This window comes from Notolepis coatsorum (genome assembly GCF_963971535.1).
Source record: "Notolepis coatsorum genome assembly, chromosome: 17".
In the NCBI taxonomy this organism is placed as follows: domain Eukaryota; kingdom Metazoa; phylum Chordata; class Actinopteri; order Aulopiformes; family Paralepididae; genus Notolepis; species Notolepis coatsorum.
Window position 1 is genome coordinate 104446832 of NC_140181.1, and position 19008 is coordinate 104465839.

Here is a 19008-nt window from a genome sequence, read left to right on the forward strand (position 1 = left end):
TAAGACACACACATTCACACTCCTCTCACTCACACACAGCGATCAGAGTAAGACACACACACATTCACACTCCTCTCACTCACTCACAGCGATCAGAGTAAGACACACACACATACACAAATTACACAGTACACACCTCTCACTCACACAGCGATCAGAGTAAGACACACACAAATTACACAGTACACACTCCTCTCACTCACACAGCGATCAGAGTAAGACACACACACATACACACACACACGGACTCCTCTCACACACAGCAAACAAAAGTTATTTAAAGTACACTTCCACTTTAATTTGTATTATTTAATTTATTTATCTTGTTATGAGTGATTGCTGTATTGTTCTTCAAATACATTTTCATTTAAAGTGGCTTAAAGATCCAAATTCAAATGTTTCATGAGTCATTATTTTAATTTGCTATGGGATCATCATGTTATGATGTTGTTGTTTGGTCCTGACAAGAGTCTCAAAGTCTGGGGTGATGGTAGACAAGCAACTCTGAGGTCATGCTCAATGTCCAATCTGTTCCTCTGCTCTGTCTTCAGCTGGACCAGAGCTGAGAAGCCACGTTCACAAAGATAGGTAATAAAAAAAAAAAAAAAAAAAATTGTTGTTGTTTACATTGGTTTTCGATTAGTCGACTAATCGAAAAAATAATCTGCAGATTAGTCGACTACCAAATTAGTCATTAGTTGCAGCCCTAGTATGAACGACCAGCCAAGCTGATAGCAACGCCGAGAGCTGGATTCGAACCCAGCGTCTCCAGCGTTGATGGCGAGCGCCTTGCCCACTACACCACCTAGCCGCCCTATACCTCCTATGTTAAACATAGCATACATCAGGGATGCCCAATTGCACAGCCTTGCTAAATATCCCATCCCAATGTATTGTTATTCTTATTTTTTTTTTTTTTTTTTGGTCTTTTTCCCCCTCCATTTTCCTCCGATTTTCTCCCATCCCAATGTTAGTCGTATGCCAATTCCCAGTCCCTTCCTGATCGCTGCGCACTTACCCCCCACAGTCAGATCATCTGGGAGAGTGGAGGCTACCACGTGCTTCCTCCGACACACGTCCAGCCAATCACCGCTTCTTTTCACCTGGCAGCGCGGATTCTCATTGAGAGGGCGTAGCGTGTGGGAGGACCACACTATCCCCCTCACGTCCAATCCGCGCTTAGCAGGCGGCCCGACCGAACTGTAGGAGTCGCTGTTTACAACGACCCGGACCCACCCCGCCAGCTTCTCCCACCCTCTGATACAGCCAATTGTATCAGTGCAGACGGCCAGCCAAGCTGGTGACAACCCCGGAGCTGTGAGCTGGATTCGAACAGGCAAATCCAGCTCAGCTCCGGGGCTGGTGACGAACGCAATCTCCGCTCGGCCACCTAACCGCCTCCTGTTATTCTTATTCTAATTAGTGTCTATACTTGACCACATCTTGCACAGTTGTACAGCCCTGGCCTGTTTTTTTGTTTACTTATAATTATACTATATTCTATTGTGCTTCTAATATATTTACTTTAGTTTATTACCCATTTTATTTTATTCCACCGCTTTATTTCACAGTTGTACAGCCCTGGCCTATTTTTTTAATTTCATAATTCTATTCTATTCTATTGTGCTTCTATCTTAATTTAGTTCATATTCCATTTAATTTTATTCCACCTTTTTATTTTACTATCTGTCGGTTATTGTCTGTCCGTTAATGTCGCACCGAAAACGACCGAATCAAATTCCTTGTAATGTGAAAACTACGCCTTCTGCTACTACGCCACACATAGCTGGAATAAACTGATCTCAGATCTGACCCAACTCTAAAGACCCTTGTTTCTGCTTTTAACTAATATATATAAAAAAGGAAAAAGTATAAAAAAAAAAAAAAGAAAACATAAATAAATAAATAAATGTATACGTTTTGTACATAAAACTATGAAACGTTTGTAACCTTTGCTAAATGATATACTGAATTATGTATATATTTTTTTGTATATATATTTTTTTTGTAATAGTGTAATGTAAAAAGGGTAGGCAATTATAAGCCTCGGCTTCAGCCTACACCTTTTCGGTAAAAAAGAAAAATCTAAATAAAATCATTCATTCATTCAACTGCTGCTGCTAAACCACTGCACTCTTTTTTGCACTTTACTGCACTTTTTTAATTTAATTTAGTTTATTTTAACACTTTGAGTGCCAGGGACGCGATTTGTCGTTAGTTCATGCCGCCAGTTGAGTGCCACCAACGACATATAGCGTTTGTTTGTCGTATTTTTTTTTATTAGCGATTTTAATTCATATTTCATCAATCGAGCCTCACGCTAGTGTTGCAGACTCTCTCTGAGCTCAATTTGGAAAATACCGCCCCCTATCATCTCTCCCTGTGTAACTGCACCCCATCGGTTTAGACTGATGGGGGGGGGGGGGGGGGGGGGGGCGGTCCAGCCTCCTCATGTTACCCTCCGGCGAGGCATCTGAAGAGACCCAAGTTCATCGCCGACCCTCAGAACAGCGTGGATTATGTATTTCCAGTACCCAACGCTGAATCAATAAACGCAATCGATACTTGGAATGGCAATCAGGAATTGGAATAATCTTTTTGGAGAACATCTGATATGAGGTAAGCAATTTATTTGACCAGTCTTGGGGTAATCGGATCTATTTTGACCTATATATCAACGTGTCCCGTATGTGTGTGTGTGGCTGTGAGCGTGAGCTCGCTGATCAGGAAATGAGAGAATATATTTTTCACATCGCTTCTCTAGCGTGCATGAGTACACATATACTATCGATAATCTAGCGTTTATTTGAAAACGATTCATAAATAGGCCGAAAAATTACAACGTTTTTGTGTATGCCAGAATATTCCAGTAAATGCCGTTTATCACGGAATATTTATATTTTCCTGAAAAACTAGGGCTTTTCAAAATGCTGTGTGTGTGTGTGTGTGTGTGTGTGTGTGTGTGTGTGTGTGTGTGTGTGTGTGTGTGTGTGTGTGTGTGTGTGTGTGTGTGTGTGTGTGTGTGTGTGTGTGTGTGTGTGTGTGTGTGTGTGCGTGCGTGTGTACAGCAGAGCCGTGCAGAGGCCTTTAAAGGGGCAGGTGCTCAACATTTTAAAAAGGGCACATGTATAAAAAATGTTAGTACACCAACTACAGCGTAACGTAACCAGCCAAACTATAGCAAGCAACCAATATTCAGAGAATGTAACACGGAATCTTACAACAAACTGCATCATACACAGTAAATTTTGCAGAGTAAATTTTACTTTAATAATTTTACTAATTTTAAAACTTTACTCAGTTTGAGTTAAATGTACCCAGTTTGAGTAAAATGTACTCAGTCTGATAAAAGTTTACTCTGCGAAATTTACTGTGTACATTTGTATTTTGTATTTTTGTATTTATTTATTAACACAAAGAGTTAAACAAAAGTTTAAAAAAAAAAAAAATATATATATATATATATATATATATATATATATATATATATTTTTTTTTACTTTTGTTTAACTCTTTGTGTTAATAAATAAATACAAAAATACAAAATACAAATGTACACAGTAAATGGGCCCGTCATTCCAAGAGAATTGCTATTTGCAAAAAGTAAAAAAAAAAAAAAAAAAAAAAAAAAAAAAGGCAAGGGGCACATGGGCAAGCGCTTGGGCACCCAAAGCCACCCCCCCCCCCCTCTGCATGTGCCTGGTGTACAGCACTTTTGATTTCCTCTGTGTATAAAATGTGCTTTATAAATACTTTTGACTTGACTTGACTTCTTCCCTGCAGACGTTTGGGAAGGTGGCTGTTGATGAAGCCACAACAATGAACAGGAACTGCAACTTCCAGACCTTCTTCATGTCTTGTCTGGTGCTCTTCAGGTTGGTCCTTCCAGTGTGTGAGAGAGAGAGAGAGAGAGAGAGAGAGAGAGAGAGAGAGAGAGAGAGAGAGAGAGAGAGAGAGAGAGAGAGAGAGAGAGAGAGAGAGAGAGAGCGAGAGAGAGGGAGAGAGAGAGGGGGGGGGGAGAGAGAGAGATCTACTGTTACTCTCCTCCTTTGTTCTCTCCTATCGTGCCACTCCGTTGTGCTAACGCCTGCTGCCTCTCTAACGCCTGCTGCCTCTCTAACGCCTGCTGCCTCTCTAACGCCTGCTGCCTCTCTAATGCCTGCTGCCTCTCTAACGCCTGCTGCCTCTCTAACGCCTGCTGCCTCTCTAACGCCTGCTGCCTCTCTAACGCCTGCTGCGCTGCTGCCTCTCTAACGCCTGCTGCCTCTCTAACGCCTGCTGCCTCTCTAACGCCTGCTGCCTCTCTAACGCCTGCTGCCTCTCTAAAGCCTGCTGCCTCTCTGCTGCCTCTCTAACGCCTGCTGCCTCTCTAACGCCTGCTGCCTCTCTAACGCCTGCTGCCTCTCTAACGCCTGCTGCCTCTCTAACGCCTGCTGCCTCTCTAACGCCTGCTGCCTCTCTAAAGCCTGCTGCCTCTCTGCTGCCTCTCTAACGCCTGCTGCCTCTCTAACGCCTGCTGCCTCTCTAACGCCTGCTGCCTCTCTAACGCCTGCTGCCTCTCTAACGCCTGCTGCCTCTCTAATGCCTGCTGCCTCTCTGCTGCCTCTCTAACGCCTGCTGCCTCTCTAACGCCTGCTGCCTCTCTGCTGCCTCTCTAACGCCTGCTGCCTCTCTAACGCCTGCTGCCTCTCTAACGCCTGCTGCCTCTCTGCTGCCTCTCTAACGCCTGCTGCCTCTCTAACGCCTGCTGCCTCTCTAACGCCTGCTGCCTCTCTAACGCCTGCTGCCTCTCTGCTGCCTCTCTAACGCCTGCTGCCTCTCTAACGCCTGCTGCCTCTCTAACGCCTGCTGCCTCTCTAACGCCTGCTGCCTCTCTAACGCCTGCTGCCTCTCTAACGCCTGCTGCCTCTCTAACGCCTTCTGGCTCTCTAACGCCTGCTGCCTCTCTAACGCCTTCTGGCTCTCTAACGCCTGCTGCCTCTCTAACGCCTGCTGCCTCTCTAACGCCTGCTGCCTCTCTAACACCTTCTGGCTCTCTAACGCCTGCTGCCTCTCTAACGCCTGCTGCCTCTCTAACGCCTGCTGCCTCTCTAACGCCTGCTGCCTCTCTAACGCCTTCTGGCTCTCTAACGCCTGCTGCCTCTCTAACGCCTGCTGCCTCTCTGCTGCCTCTCTAACGCCTGCTGCCTCTCTGCTGCCTCTCTAACGCCTGCTGCCTCTCTAACGCCTGCTGCCTCTCTAACGCCTGCTGCCTCTCTAACGCCTGCTGCCTCTCTGCTGCCTCTCTAACGCCTGCTGCCTCTCTAACGCCTGCTGCCTCTCTAAAGCCTGCTGCCTCTCTAACGCCTGCTGCCTCTCTGCTGCCTCTCTAACGCCTGCTGCCTCTCTAACGCCTGCTGCCTCTCTAACGCCTGCTGCCTCTCTAACGCCTGCTGCCTCTCTAACGCCTGCTGCGCTGCTGCCTCTCTAACGCCTGCTGCCTCTCTAACGCCTGCTGCCTCTCTAACGCCTGCTGCGCTGCTGCCTCTCTAACGCCTGCTGCCTCTCTAACGCCTGCTGGCTCTCTCCTCCAGGTGTGTGCTAACGCCTGCTGGCTCTCTCCTCCAGGTGTGTGCTAACGCCTGCTGGCTCTCTCCTCCAGGTGTGTGCTAACGCCTGCTGGCTCTCTCCTCCAGGTGTGTGCTAACGCCTGCTGGCTCTCTCCTCCAGGTGTGTGCTAACGCCTGCTGGCTCTCTCCTCCAGGTGTGTGCTAACGCCTGCTGGCTCTCTCCTCCAGGTGTGTGCTAACGCCTGCTGGCTCTCTCCTCCAGGTGTGTGCTAACGCCTGCTGGCTCTCTCCTCCTGTTATGGTTTGTAACCGACCTCAAACGCAACGGCACAGAGAGGAAGTTCAGAGTTAGCCAAAGCAAGGGCGTATTTATTTACAGAGTCACAAGATGGAATGAAGTACAGCAATCGAACAAACGGGGAATCTGGCATGTGAAGATGTTGCGGCTCTGCAGATACTCCCAGTAGGTAGTGGTGAGGAATTGGCTAGTGACGTTGAAGCGGCTCTGCAGATTCTCCCAACTTTCACTCCCGGTGGAAACGGAGAGAGAGAGAAATCAGAGTTAGCCCAACGCACACACAGAGGCAGAGAGGTGACAGATCCAGTATAAATCCAAGTGACTTGATCTTCGATGTACCACACACAAGTTAGCAGAGTCCAGAGAAAAAACAATACGGTATCTTCAGTGTTAAACTAACACAAAAATGAGGTGAGTCCAGTACAAACAAAAACGGGATCTCTTCGGTGTTCACCAAACACACAAAAAACTGATAATCCAAAAGACAGTTTCCAAAAACTCACCAGAGCGCAACGCGAGAAGCGGGCAGATTACGAGGCGTAGCTCCGAACGGGGAACCAGGTTCTCCACAGCAGTTCTCCACAAAAGATCCTGGAGAGCAAAAAAACAGCAACAGCGACGGGGAAAGCAGGTATATGCAGGTGTAATTCAGAACGACCCAACGTCGATAGTAAGGGGGTCTGAGCATATAAAGCCTTCAGGGGCGCTAATTACAAGCTGTGACAGCTGCGGGATGAGATTGATACTTGCTCCAAAAGCGTGTGGCGGGGAAAGCACCAATCAAACACGGCACCTTAAAGGAACGGAGCGCGTGGCGGGGAATGCATTAATCACATAGTACCTTAAAGGAACGGAGCGTGTGGCAGGGAGCGGACCAAAACCTCACACCTCCAGGTGTGTGCTAACGCCTGCTGGCTCTCTCCTCCAGGTGTGTGCTAACGCCTGCTGGCTCTCTCCTCCAGGTGTGTGCTAACGCCTGCTGGCTCTCTCCTCCAGGTGTGCTAACGCCTGCTGGCTCTCTCCTCCAGGTGTGTGCTAATGCCTGCTGGCTCTCTCCTCCAGGTGTGTGCTAACGCCTGCTGGCTCTCTCCTCCAGGTGTGTGCTAACGCCTGCTGGCTCTCTCCTCCAGGTGTGTGCTAACGCCTGCTGGCTCTCTCCTCCAGGTGTGTGCTAACGCCTGCTGGCTCTCTCCTCCAGGTGTGTGCTAACGCCTGCTGGCTCTCTCCTCCAGGTGTGTGCTAACCAGGGGCGGATTTAGGATTGTAGGAGATCCGGGGCTTAGCCCAGATAGGTGCCCTTTATTTTCATTTTTTTTTTTTTTTTTTTTTAATTTAATTGTTTTTAATTTTTAATTTATTGTTTTTTTCGGCAGATTTTTTTTTAATTTAATGAACCTGTACGTGCAATTTCCTGCAATATAGAGCCTTCAATCTTGACCAATAAAGCTGCTCTTTTCACTATAAAACTCAGTTAACCATAACGTAGTTATGGTTAGATTTATATATTGGGGGGGGATATATCATATTTTTCATATAATCAAAAAGTGGTGGAGCAAGATCATACCTTTGCTCCCCCAAGTTCAATAGTGGGAGAGCAGAGATGCTCCGAATGCTCTTATGGCCAGGCGTCTATGATTCACTGATACAAAGTAAAATAGTGCAGTGCAATAAAATAGTTAGTAAAATAGAATAAAATAATGCAATAGTGCATTGCAATAAAATAGTTATCATCGTATTTTTTCGGGAGGCCGGTAAGGAGTGCATTACAGTAGTCGAGTTGGCTTGAGATAAAGGCATGGATCTGGTTTTCAGCGTCCTTTTGATTTATAAATGGCCGTACTTTAGCTATGTTTCTACGGTGGAAGAATTTTGTTTTTGTCAACTTGTTGATTGTGATTTAAAGCTTAGGTCTGAGTCTACCATAACACCAAGACTTAACTCACTCAAATACAGTTAGCAGCTGGATAGACCACAGATGGAAATTAGCCTCTGCTAAATCTGGTGCAAACATATTTTCATGTAACAATGATGAATTGTAAAAAAAAAAATTAAAAAAATAATAAATAGATTCGGGGCTTTTCAGAATACATTCGGGGCTTGAGCCCAAGTAGCCACCCCCTAGCCCCGCCCCTGGTGCTAACGCCTGCTGGCTCTCTCCTCCAGGTGTGTGCTAACACCTGCTGGCTCTCTCCTCCAGGTGTGTGCTAACGCCTGCTGACTCTCTCCTCCAGGTGTGTGCTAACGCCTGCTGGCTCTCTCCTCCAGGTGTGTGCTAACACCTGCTGGCTCTCTCCTCCAGGTGTGTGCTAACGCCTGCTGACTCTCTCCTCCAGGTGTGTGCTAACGCCTGCTGGCTCTCTCCTCCAGGTGTGTGCTAATGCCTGCTGGCTCTCTCCTCCAGGTGTGTGCTAACGCCTGCTGGCTCTCTCCTCCAGGTGTGCTAATGCCTGCTGGCTCTCTCCTCCAGGTGTGTGCTAACGCCTGCTGGCTCTCTCCTCCAGGTGTGTGCTAACGCCTGCTGGCTCTCTCCTCCAGGTGTGTGCTAACGCCTGCTGGCTCTCTCCTCCAGGTGTGTGCTAACGCCTGCTGGCTCTCTCCTCCAGGTGTGTGCTAACGCCTGCTGGCTCTCTCCTCCTGTTATGGTTTGTAACCGACCTCAAACGCAACGGCACAGAGAGGAAGTTCAGAGTTAGCCAAAGCAAGGGCGTATTTATTTACAGAGTCACAAGATGGAATGAAGTACAGCAATCGAACAAACGGGGAATCTGGCATGTGAAGATGTTGCGGCTCTGCAGATACTCCCAGTAGGTAGTGGTGAGGAATTGGCTAGTGACGTTGAAGCGGCTCTGCAGATTCTCCCAGCTTTCACTCCCGGTGGAAACGGAGAGAGAGAGAAATCAGAGTTAGCCCAACGCACACACAGAGGCAGAGAGGTGACTGATCCAGTATAAATCCAAGTGACTTGATCTTCGATGTACCACACACAAGTTAGCAGAGTCCAGAGAAAAAACAATACGGTATCTTCAGTGTTAAACTAACACAAAAATTAGGTGAGTCCAGTACAAACAAAAACGGGATCTCTTCGGTGTTCACCAAACACACAAAAAACTGATAATCCAAAAGACAGTTTCCAAAAACTCACCAGAGCGCAACGCGAGAAGCGGGCAGATTACGAGGCGTAGCTCCGAACGGGGAACCAGGTTCTCCACAGCAGTTCTCCACAAAAGATCCTGGAGAGCAAAAAAACAGCAACAGCGACGGGGAAAGCAGGTATATGCAGGTGTAATTCAGAACGACCCAACGTCGATAGTAAGGGGGTCTGAGCATATAAAGCCTTCAGGGGCGCTAATTACAAGCTGTGACAGCTGCGGGATGAGATTGATACTTGCTCCAAAAGCGTGTGGCGGGGAAAGCACCAATCAAACACGGCACCTTAAAGGAACGGAGCGCGTGGCGGGGAATGCATTAATCACATAGTACCTTAAAGGAACGGAGCGTGTGGCAGGGAGCGGACCAAAACCTCACACCTCCAGGTGTGTGCTAACGCCTGCTGGCTCTCTCCTCCAGGTGTGTGCTAACGCCTGCTGGCTCTCTCCTCCAGGTGTGTGCTAAGCTAACGCCTGCTGGCTCTCTCCTCCAGGTGTGTGCTAAGCTAACGCCTGCTGGCTCTCTCCTCCAGGTGTGCTAACGCCTGCTGGCTCTCTCCTCCAGGTGTGTGCTAACGCCTGCTGGCTCTCTCCTCCAGGTGTGTGCTAAGCTAACGCCTGCTGGCTCTCTCCTCCAGGTGTGTGCTAACGCCTGCTGGCTCTCTCCTCCAGGTGTGTGCTAACGCCTGCTGGCTCTCTCCTCCAGGTGTGTGCTAAGCTAACGCCTGCTGGCTCTCTCCTCCAGGTGTGTGCTAACGCCTGCTGGCTCTCTCCTCCAGGTGTGTGCTAACGCCTGCTGGCTCTCTCCTCCAGGTGTGCTAACGCCTGCTGGCTCTCTCCTCCAGGTGTGTGCTAACGCCTGCTGGCTCTCTCCTCCAGGTGTGTGCTAAGCTAACGCCTGCTGGCTCTCTCCTCCAGGTGTGTGCTAACGCCTGCTGGCTCTCTCCTCCAGGTGTGTGCTAACGCCTGCTGGCTCTCTCCTCCAGGTGTGTGCTAACGCCTGCTGGCTCTCTTCTCCAGGTGTGTGCTAACGCCTGCTGGCTCTCTCCTCCAGGTGTGCCACAGGGGAGCAGTGGCAGGAGATCATGCTGGCAGCGCTGCCAGGGAGACGGTGCGATCCGGAGTCCGACGCGGAGCCCGGAGAGGAGTTCACCTGCGGCAGCAACCTGGCCTACATCTACTTCATCAGCTTCTTCATGCTGTGTGCTTACCTGGTGAGAAGAGAGGGTTCCAAGTGTTTCAGTTTAACTGTGGGCTCTGGCCATTGTATGAGTATGAATACTCGTACAGACTCGTACTATTCTTTTTGTATTCACAGGGTTTGCACAAGGTCCTTAAAGTGCTTGAAGTGCTTAAAGTGCTTGATTTTTTTACAAAAAAAAGTCAAGGCCTGGAATTCCTTGAAAACAGCCTATTTCTTAAACAAGGTGCTTAAAAAGTCTTTGAAATTCAAATCAACCATTCGCATTAAGTTTTGTTCATCCATGATAAAATAGTTCTGAATCCAGAAATATAATTTTTTTTATCTTAAGTGTAACTAATTGTCGGATATTGGTTTTAAGCCATAAATATTGGATCTGATAAAAAAAAACAGCATTTTGAAAGTGAATTGTATCCTTTTAAATGCCCTTTTAAAATGAAAAATAGTGCTTGGAAAAGTACTTGGAAGTCCTTGAATTTCATTTCGCAAGGTCTGTGGGAACCCTGAGTACTACACTGGTGACAGCACAGTTCAGAGTCCTGGGACTCGAGTACTACAACACTAGTTTTGATTGATTGAAAACTTTATTAACAGATTGCAGAATGGGTACAATACAGTACGGCTCAATACACACAATTGTTAAGGTCGATGCAGACCAGAGAAAGACTTTCGTCTTGTTTACATCAGGGTCCCCCATTTTCAATTCATAATGACATTTATGACATACACAACATACAGATATACAGATATATATCATGACATTTATACAGTACTGTTACATTTGTGACATACCAGATATGCAAATATACAGTACTGTTAAACAGAGATCCTAACATAAAATATATACATACGAGGGGGAGGAAACTGTACATTAAGAGGGGGTGGGTGGGTGGGAGGGTGTGTGGGTGGGAGGGTGTTCGGACATTTACGGGGGCCAGTTTCGAATTTCAGCCTCCCGTAGGTGCTCTTTGAGAGCGGTTTTGAAGGTGGGTAGGGATTCACATTTTTTTACAGCTTTAGGTAGGGCGTTCCACATTGATGTGGCATAATTGCTAAACGTGTTTAGTCCCTTGTTTGAGCCGAATCTGGGTTTAACATGATTTGTGGAGGTCCCTCTGGTGTTGTGGTCGTGGTATTCACTGACCTTTGGGAAGTATTTCGACATGTACATGGGTACCTATACTACCTAGTGACAGCGCAGTTCAGAGTCCTGGACTCGTAGTTCAACCAGTTTGAAAACATTTCCCCCTCCAGGGGTTCTTTCTTTATGCTCGCCCTTTTTTTTTTATCTCTCGTTTTAGCTAAAGTAATTTTCAATATCGGCTACGGATAATGTGATAAGATTAACCATGTGCCTATAACCAGTGTTGTGAGGACTGCTTCTGAACGAGTGCCTCAGCCTGATAGCTCCCCCCGGTGGTCGCGTGGCGCTGTCACTCAGTCCCGACACGCACGCTTCCCTACAGATAATAAGCCTAACCATAGCACGTTATTATTATTATCCCATTAACATGAATCCCATTACTCCCCGACGCTGGTGGTGTGAAAGATATATATTGTCTGTCTTCCTGCCTATAGATCATTAACCTGTTCATTGCCGTCATCATGGATAACTTTGAGTACCTGACCAGAGACTGGACTGTACTGGGCACCCACCACCTGGACGAGTTCAAGAGAGTGTGGTCCGACTACGACCCTGAAGCAACGTAAGGCTTCATCTCTCTCTCTCTCTCTCTCTCTCCCTTTCCTCTTCTTCTTCCAGCTTTTCTATATTCCATATTCCGCATAAGCTGAGTCCCAGGTGTGTGTGTGTGTGTGTGTGTGTTAAAGGTTAAATAGTAGTCCTTCTACCTGTTGCTGAACAGGGGTCATAGTTGGTAGTGTACATTGTTAGGGTGGCGTCTAGGTTTGAACCCAAGAGCAGAACACAAGGTACAGGAGAATGAGGCGGTTTAGGGTGTTTAATAGGTACCAGGCATTGACAAGGTTGGAAATACTGAATGTACAACAAGGGGGTTAGGAAGGTCACTCCATGTGACAAGTTCAAGTTTCAAGTTTCTTTAATAGTTGTCATACAGTGGTACACAATACTTTCATACAAAATGCTTCTTACTGTTACGCTCCAGAGACTGTGCTAGACAAGATAGTATCAAATAACATAGTATAGCATGTAAATTAGAAGTAGAAAATGAGGTCACAGTGTTCAGTATAGACATATGTACAATGTTCGATGCAGAATAGACGTAACTGAGTTACCATATAATATACAATACTATGCAGTGTACTAATGTACAATACTATATAGTGCAAAGCAGAAATGGGATGAGGTACAATTTAGGTACAATTTACAGTAAGGTGTACGAGTTGTAGTGCAATCCTTCATCAATAAATATAAAGTGTGGGGAGTGGGTGCTACAGTGTGTTTGTTTAAAGTGAGTGTGTGCTATAAAGTGTGGGGAGTGGGTGCTACAGTGTGTTTGTTTAAAGTGAGTGTGTGCGTGTGGATGTGTGTGCTATGTGCGTTTGATGGTTGTTGTGTAGTGTTCATTGTTCATTGAGCAGCCTGATGGCCTGGGGATAGAAGCTTCTTCTGAGTCTTTCTGACACCAGGCAGCGTCCAGGCTGGAGACGTCCACGGGTGGGGAGTAGTCCGGGGGTTGTGTGATCCTACACACAGAGAGAGAGAAGTTAGAACAGGGGCAGGTTCAGGGCGGTCAGGTGGCATAGCGGAGATTGCGTTTGTCACCAACGCCGGAGACGCTGGATTCGCCTGTTCGAATCCAGCTCCCGGCGTGTCACCAGCTTGGCTGGCCGTTCACACTAATACAATTGGCAGTATTAGAGGGTGGGAAAGCTGGCGGGGTGGGTCCGGGTCGTTGTAAACAGCGACTCCTACAGTTCGGTCGGGGCGCCTGCTAAGCGCGGATAGGATCTAAGGGCGGTAGTGTGATCCTTCCACACGTTACACGCTCTCAGTGAGAGTCCGCGCTGCCAGGTGAAAAGAAGCGGTTGATTGGCTAGACGTGTGTCGGAGGAAGCACGTGATAGCCTCCACTCACCCAGACCGACTGTGGGGGGTAAGTGCGCAGCGACCAGGAAGGGGATTGGGAATTGGCATAACAACTAACATTGGGATGGGAGAAAAATCTGAGGAAAAAGGAGGGGGGAAAATATCAAAAAAAAAAAGAATAACAGGGGCAGGTTCAATGACAGAGGAAGCATACAGGTTTAGAGTCCTAGTACCACGGTAGGTGAAGCAACACTCAGACCGGGAGTGGCAGGAGCACAGGCCTCATATCCAGGCTCGGTGATGACCTGATGAGTCTCAGGTGTGTAGGTTGACCCAGGTAGACAGAGACAGGAAGCTGCCCATATAAGGGTGTGGAGAGCTGCTGCCAGACAGGAGAGAGAGAGGCCCTGGCTGTGGCTGTAACATACTGTACGTCTGATATGTGTCCTCTTGTTCCAGGGGCCGTATAAAACACATAGATGTAGTAACTATGTTACGCAGGATTCAGCCCCCACTTGGCTTTGGAAAGATGTGCCCTCATCGTGTGGCCTGCAAGGTAAGTCACACCAGAGAGACCTTTCAAAAGGGAGACCCTTTGAAACTTAAGTCTTGGCCATGGTTAGACTAGTGTTTTTGTGGTCGTTTTTTGAATACGTTTGAATACGTTTGCTGTCCCTACTAGATAGAAATGCCGTTTTGGCAGGAAACATTTTGGCCCTACTGAAAACGCTAAATTGTGTTTCCGTTTTGGAATAACGCCAAAACCTTGCAGACAACGTGTCGTGTAATCTGCGCGGAGCCGTTGTTGCTCAACGCCCATGCGCAGTAGATACCCACATCTGCGTGCTCTCACCAATGTCCGGTGACAACAGAGCTATAGCTGCAGCTACCATGTGTTGTCAAGTTATTGTTACAAGGACCCCAGTCCAAACTATAACAGTCTGCATTCCCTTAACAATTGTTTGTATTGAGCCGTATTGTATTGTACCCATTCTGCGATATGTTAAATAAAGTTTACATCCATTCATTCTGCTAGCATTACCGATTGCATGAGCAGCTGGCTAACGTGAGCTAGCGTTAGCTATCAGACCCTGTTAGCTCAAGCTCCTCTTTCAATCTTAACAAGCATTAAACAAAATGGCCCAGTCATCTATTCACTTTTGTTTAATACACGAGGCGTTGTCTCTAATGTTATCTAGCTACTGATAGCTCCCGATATCATCAGTTTGGTGCTGGCTGGTTAACGTGAGCTAAATGTTAGCTGCTAGCCACAATGCTATACTGTTATACTGGCATATTCCATTCACGTTAGCATGTAGCATCGCCGATCTTTTTTGAGACTAAACTATCCGCTCTTGGTGGTCACTTGTGTTGATGTTAGTTTTGTTTCATCAACAAATGAGAGGCAGAACACACAGTGAATGTATCCGTTTTGTTTATTGCACTTTTATTACACTTTTGCTGAAAAATAAGTGCTGCATTGGGTAAATAGGCATTTAAAGATGGCGGCTTGTTGACATTTTCTTTGCAGGAAGTGTATTGGCACATTCAAGTTGTGATTGGTTGAAAATTGCCTTCATGTTCGCCACCTACTGCCACCTACTGCTTTGGCAGTGTACTACATCACTGTGCTCAGGTGACAAAACGAAAGTGTGACTCGCCTACCGCTACGTTGCGACCTGGAAAAGCGAAACTCATCTGAAAACGAAATGAAAACATCAGTCAGTCTAACTGCAGCCTTAGACTCGACCCTTCTCACGTCCTGTAATCAGATCAGATCAGAATGGTTTATTGTCACATCTTTCATACAGTACAGCGTAGAAAGTCCAGATCCTTTGTCTTGGCTCCTCCTCGTAGCAGCATCAATGAAATAGAACAACAACAATTAAAGCAACAGAAATAGCTTCCGCTAAATAGCTAAAAATACTAATACAATACGAATTTACAATAACCACACTGTGGGTGTAATGTGTGCAAAGTGGCAGTAGTTATAATATAATATTTAAAATAATTCTATTTAACCTTTATTTACCCAGGCAAGCAATTAAGAACAAATTCTTATATACAAAAGCAGCCTGATTAAAAAGCAAATGCATTTTGAGGGAAGGGGGGTTGGGGGGGCTGTAACAAAAACAAGGTTATGTACATGCATACAAGTAAATTAAATACAAAATTACAGTAGCAATACAATAGTATACAAGGACAACAATAAATAGGGGAGAGAGAAGGAAAGAGAGAGAGGGAAAAAGAGAAAGGGAGAGTGAGAACCAGAGGGAGAGAGAGAGAAGAAAGGGGGAGAAGGAGGGGGGTAGGTGAGGGGGCCTATAGGGGGCGGAGAGAAGAGACTGAGGGCTATGCGTGTGATCGGGAGGCAGTCAGCAGGTGCAACAGTCGGTTATGATTTGTTGCAGATTTAGTTTAAAAGCAGTGAGCGATGTGAGGGCAGTGAGTTTAAGGGTATTTTGTAATGTGTTCCAGTCAGATGCAGCAGCAAATCGGAAGGCGTAATATGATAATAATAATAATAATAATAATAATAATAATAATAATAATATAATACAGTATAATAATCCCAGTACAGGTGTAGTGTGCAGAATGCAGAAACAGCCATATGCTCCACCTGGAATTAATTATTGAGAAGCTGTAGATTGACTATAGGAGACAACGTTAGTAATTAGCAGTTTCCCCGTCAAGCTCAACCACACCTTCCATGTATAGTTTCTCGCTGTGGATTTATACACAGTACTTCAGATGGATGTTTGTTTACTTCTAACCTTCGTACTGTCTTAGTATACTAGTGTGCACTCTGCTACTAAGGAATCTACCGTGTCTATATTACTACCTACTATATGCTAATTGTGTCTACTCTACACTATATGCACTCAAGGCTGTAGCACTCAAGTTCAACACTGTTTGACGAATAATGTCACTTGCCCTTAGCTGCCAGAGTTGTACCCTTCCTGCTGACTTGTTGTACACAAGTTGTAAATAGTTTTGGATAAAAGCGTTTAGCTAAATGACTAAATGTAAATCTTTAGGAGAGACAGGCACTGAATGGACAGTAACCATATGACACATTGGGCCTCATTCACCAATACTCTTATTATTTTTCTTATATTTTTTCTTACACACAATCTTTTTGGGAAATTAGCTTATTTGCCATCTACCCTGGAGTTAGACGAGCAGATACATACCCTGTTCTTCTCTGTGCGTGCATTAGGCTTAGGGAACAGCCGCACCGTTAGCCTAGCTTAGCGTCATTCACTGGAAGTAGGTGTGCCAGTGTAGCCTAGTTCCCAACGGTCACGAAATACACTCCAAATACAACTCCAAGACGTTCCTGTAAACATGTTGTGACCCGTGTATTTACCACGTGGAACAAGAAATTATAATTATTAGACATTTTCGTTTTCTAAGCAGATATATACTCGGAATTATTTTTTGCCGAACCACTGATGCCTGGTCGCAGTGATTTCATCACCTCAAAAGCCCAGTCAGTTGTATTTAGCTTCTCCCACATCTGAACTGACTGTCGTCCTTGTCCCCCAGCCAATCCTCCTCCTCCTCCTCCTCCTCCTCCTCCTCCTCCTCCTCCTCTCACTCAGCCTCTTCCTCTTGTTTTGTCAGAGACTGGTTGCTATGAACGTGCCGCTGCACGCTGATGGTACAGTGACCTTCAACGCCACCCTGTTCGCCCTGGTGCGCACCTCCCTGAAGATCAAGACAGGAGGTCAGCCCCCTACACACACACACACACACACACACACACACACACACACACACACACACACACACACACATACACACACACACACACACACACACACACACACACACACACACACACACACACACACACACATTGGTATGGTGTACCTTTCTGTGTGTATTCATCCACAATCTATAGCTCAACATAATGTGTTTTTATGTATTATCTATTCTATTATGTATTCTTATATATTCTATTATGTATTCTTATGTGTTCTATTATGTATTCTATGATTATATCCACAGGCGCCGTTGACCAACAGAATGAAGAGCTGAAGGTGATCATTAAGAAGCTCTGGAAGCACACTAAGCCCAAGCTCATTGATGAGGTCATTCCGCCCCCTAGAGGTAGGCCACGGAACTACAACACCTCACCTATAGCCACTTCTGTCTCAGCTTGCTTGCAAATAGCTGGGCGGCAGATGACAACATAATACAATATATCCGTATGTACTTGTTGCGAGTTTGCTCCTATTATATGGAAACATGTGATCAAACATCTGCTTGTTTGTTGTATATAGTCTGGTAAGAGATATAAGCAAGAAAACTCACCCCAACTTAAACAAAAAAAACACGTTAATAGTTCAAATCCACTTTTAGAGTTCAAATTGTTAACATCCACTTTTAGAGTTCAAATAGTTAAAATCTACTTTTAAAGTTCAAGTAATAATAATAATAATAATAATAATAATAATAATAATAATTTATTGGATTTATATAGCGCCTTTTTCAGGAGACCCAAGGCGCTTAAAGGGGAACTCCAACATTTTGGGAAATTAGCTTATTTAACATCTTCCCTGGAGTTAGACAAGAAGATACATACATTTTTTGTCTCTGTGCGTGCATTTTAGCTTTGGGAATAGACGCTCCGTTAGCATAGCTTAGCTTCATCACTGGAAGTGAGGCAGGACAGTAGCCTTACAGTGCCTTACAGTGTATTGCAAGGTCTGACATTGACCAAATTTGATATGCATGACCTTGGTGGGCTCTAGGTCAACTCCTGAAAAGGGGGTCAATGTCAGACCTTGCAATCAAAAGTTAGGGGGCGCACTGAAATTATGGCAAGGGTTATTAGCCCCCTAACTTTTGATTGCAAAGTCTGACATTGACCCCCTTTTCAGGAGTTGACCTAGAGCCCACCAAGGTCATGCATATCAAGTTTGGTCAATGTCAGACCTTGCAATACACTGTAAGGCACTGTAAGGCTACTGTCCTGCCTCACTTCCAGTGATGAAGCTAAGCTATGCTAACGGAGCGTCTATTCCAAAAGCTAAAATGCACGCACAGAGACAAAAAAGGTATGTATCTTCTTGTCTAACTCCAGGGAAGATGTTAAATAAGCTAATTTCCCAAAATGTTGGAGTTCCCCTTTAACAGTGTGTGTGTGTGTGTGTGTGTGGGGGGGGGGGCAGCTAAGGGGAAGGAGATCAGAGGAACAAAGTTGATGCGGGACTTGACTGGAAGCCAGTGGAGGTGGATGAGGTGGGGGGTGATGTGGTGCCAGGGCTTGGTGCGGGTGAGAAGAACCATATTCTGGACATACTGCAGCCTGTTTAGGGCATTGCTGGGTAGCCCTACAGGAACGGAGGTTGCATAGTCCAGATGGGAGGTGACGAAGGAGTGTATAAGTGTCTCTGCTACAGAGTCAGGGAGAGATGGCCGGAGTATGGAAATGTTCCTGAGATGGGAAAAAAGCTGATTTTGTTATTGATTTGATGTGAGAATGAGAGATCTTTGAGAATGTGAATGAGAATTATTTTATGCTAATTGTAAAATAAAATGTGTTTACAGTGATTGTTTTTATAAAAATGTTACATTTACAGACAAAACTCAATAAAAAATGTAATGTAAGTAAACGTCTCCTTCTCTGAACCCCAGGGGACGAGGTGACGTGTGGGAAGGTCTACGCCAGCTTCCTGATCCAGGACTACTTCAAGAAGTTCAGGAAGAGGAAGGAGAGGGAGAGGAAGGGCAAGAGGAAGGACAGGGCGGCTTCTCTCCAGGTGATTCTTCTTTACTTCCTGTCTGTGATTTAC

The 19008-nt window shown here is 45.9% G+C and overlaps 1 protein-coding gene across 1 annotated transcript in view; it reads left to right on the forward strand.

Annotated features, from left to right (window-relative positions):
* The window catches only part of cacna1fa (calcium channel, voltage-dependent, L type, alpha 1F subunit a), a gene marked incomplete at its 3' end in the record, with an annotated part of 242326 nt that overhangs the window by 201574 nt on the left and 21744 nt on the right, over positions 1–19008 (forward strand). Inside the window, 7 exon segments of the mRNA XM_084333608.1 lie at positions 3784–3875; positions 10048–10207; positions 11773–11900; positions 13664–13760; positions 16832–16934; positions 17219–17320; positions 18851–18975. Coding sequence (XP_084189734.1) covers positions 3784–3875; positions 10048–10207; positions 11773–11900; positions 13664–13760; positions 16832–16934; positions 17219–17320; positions 18851–18975 — 807 coding nt within the window.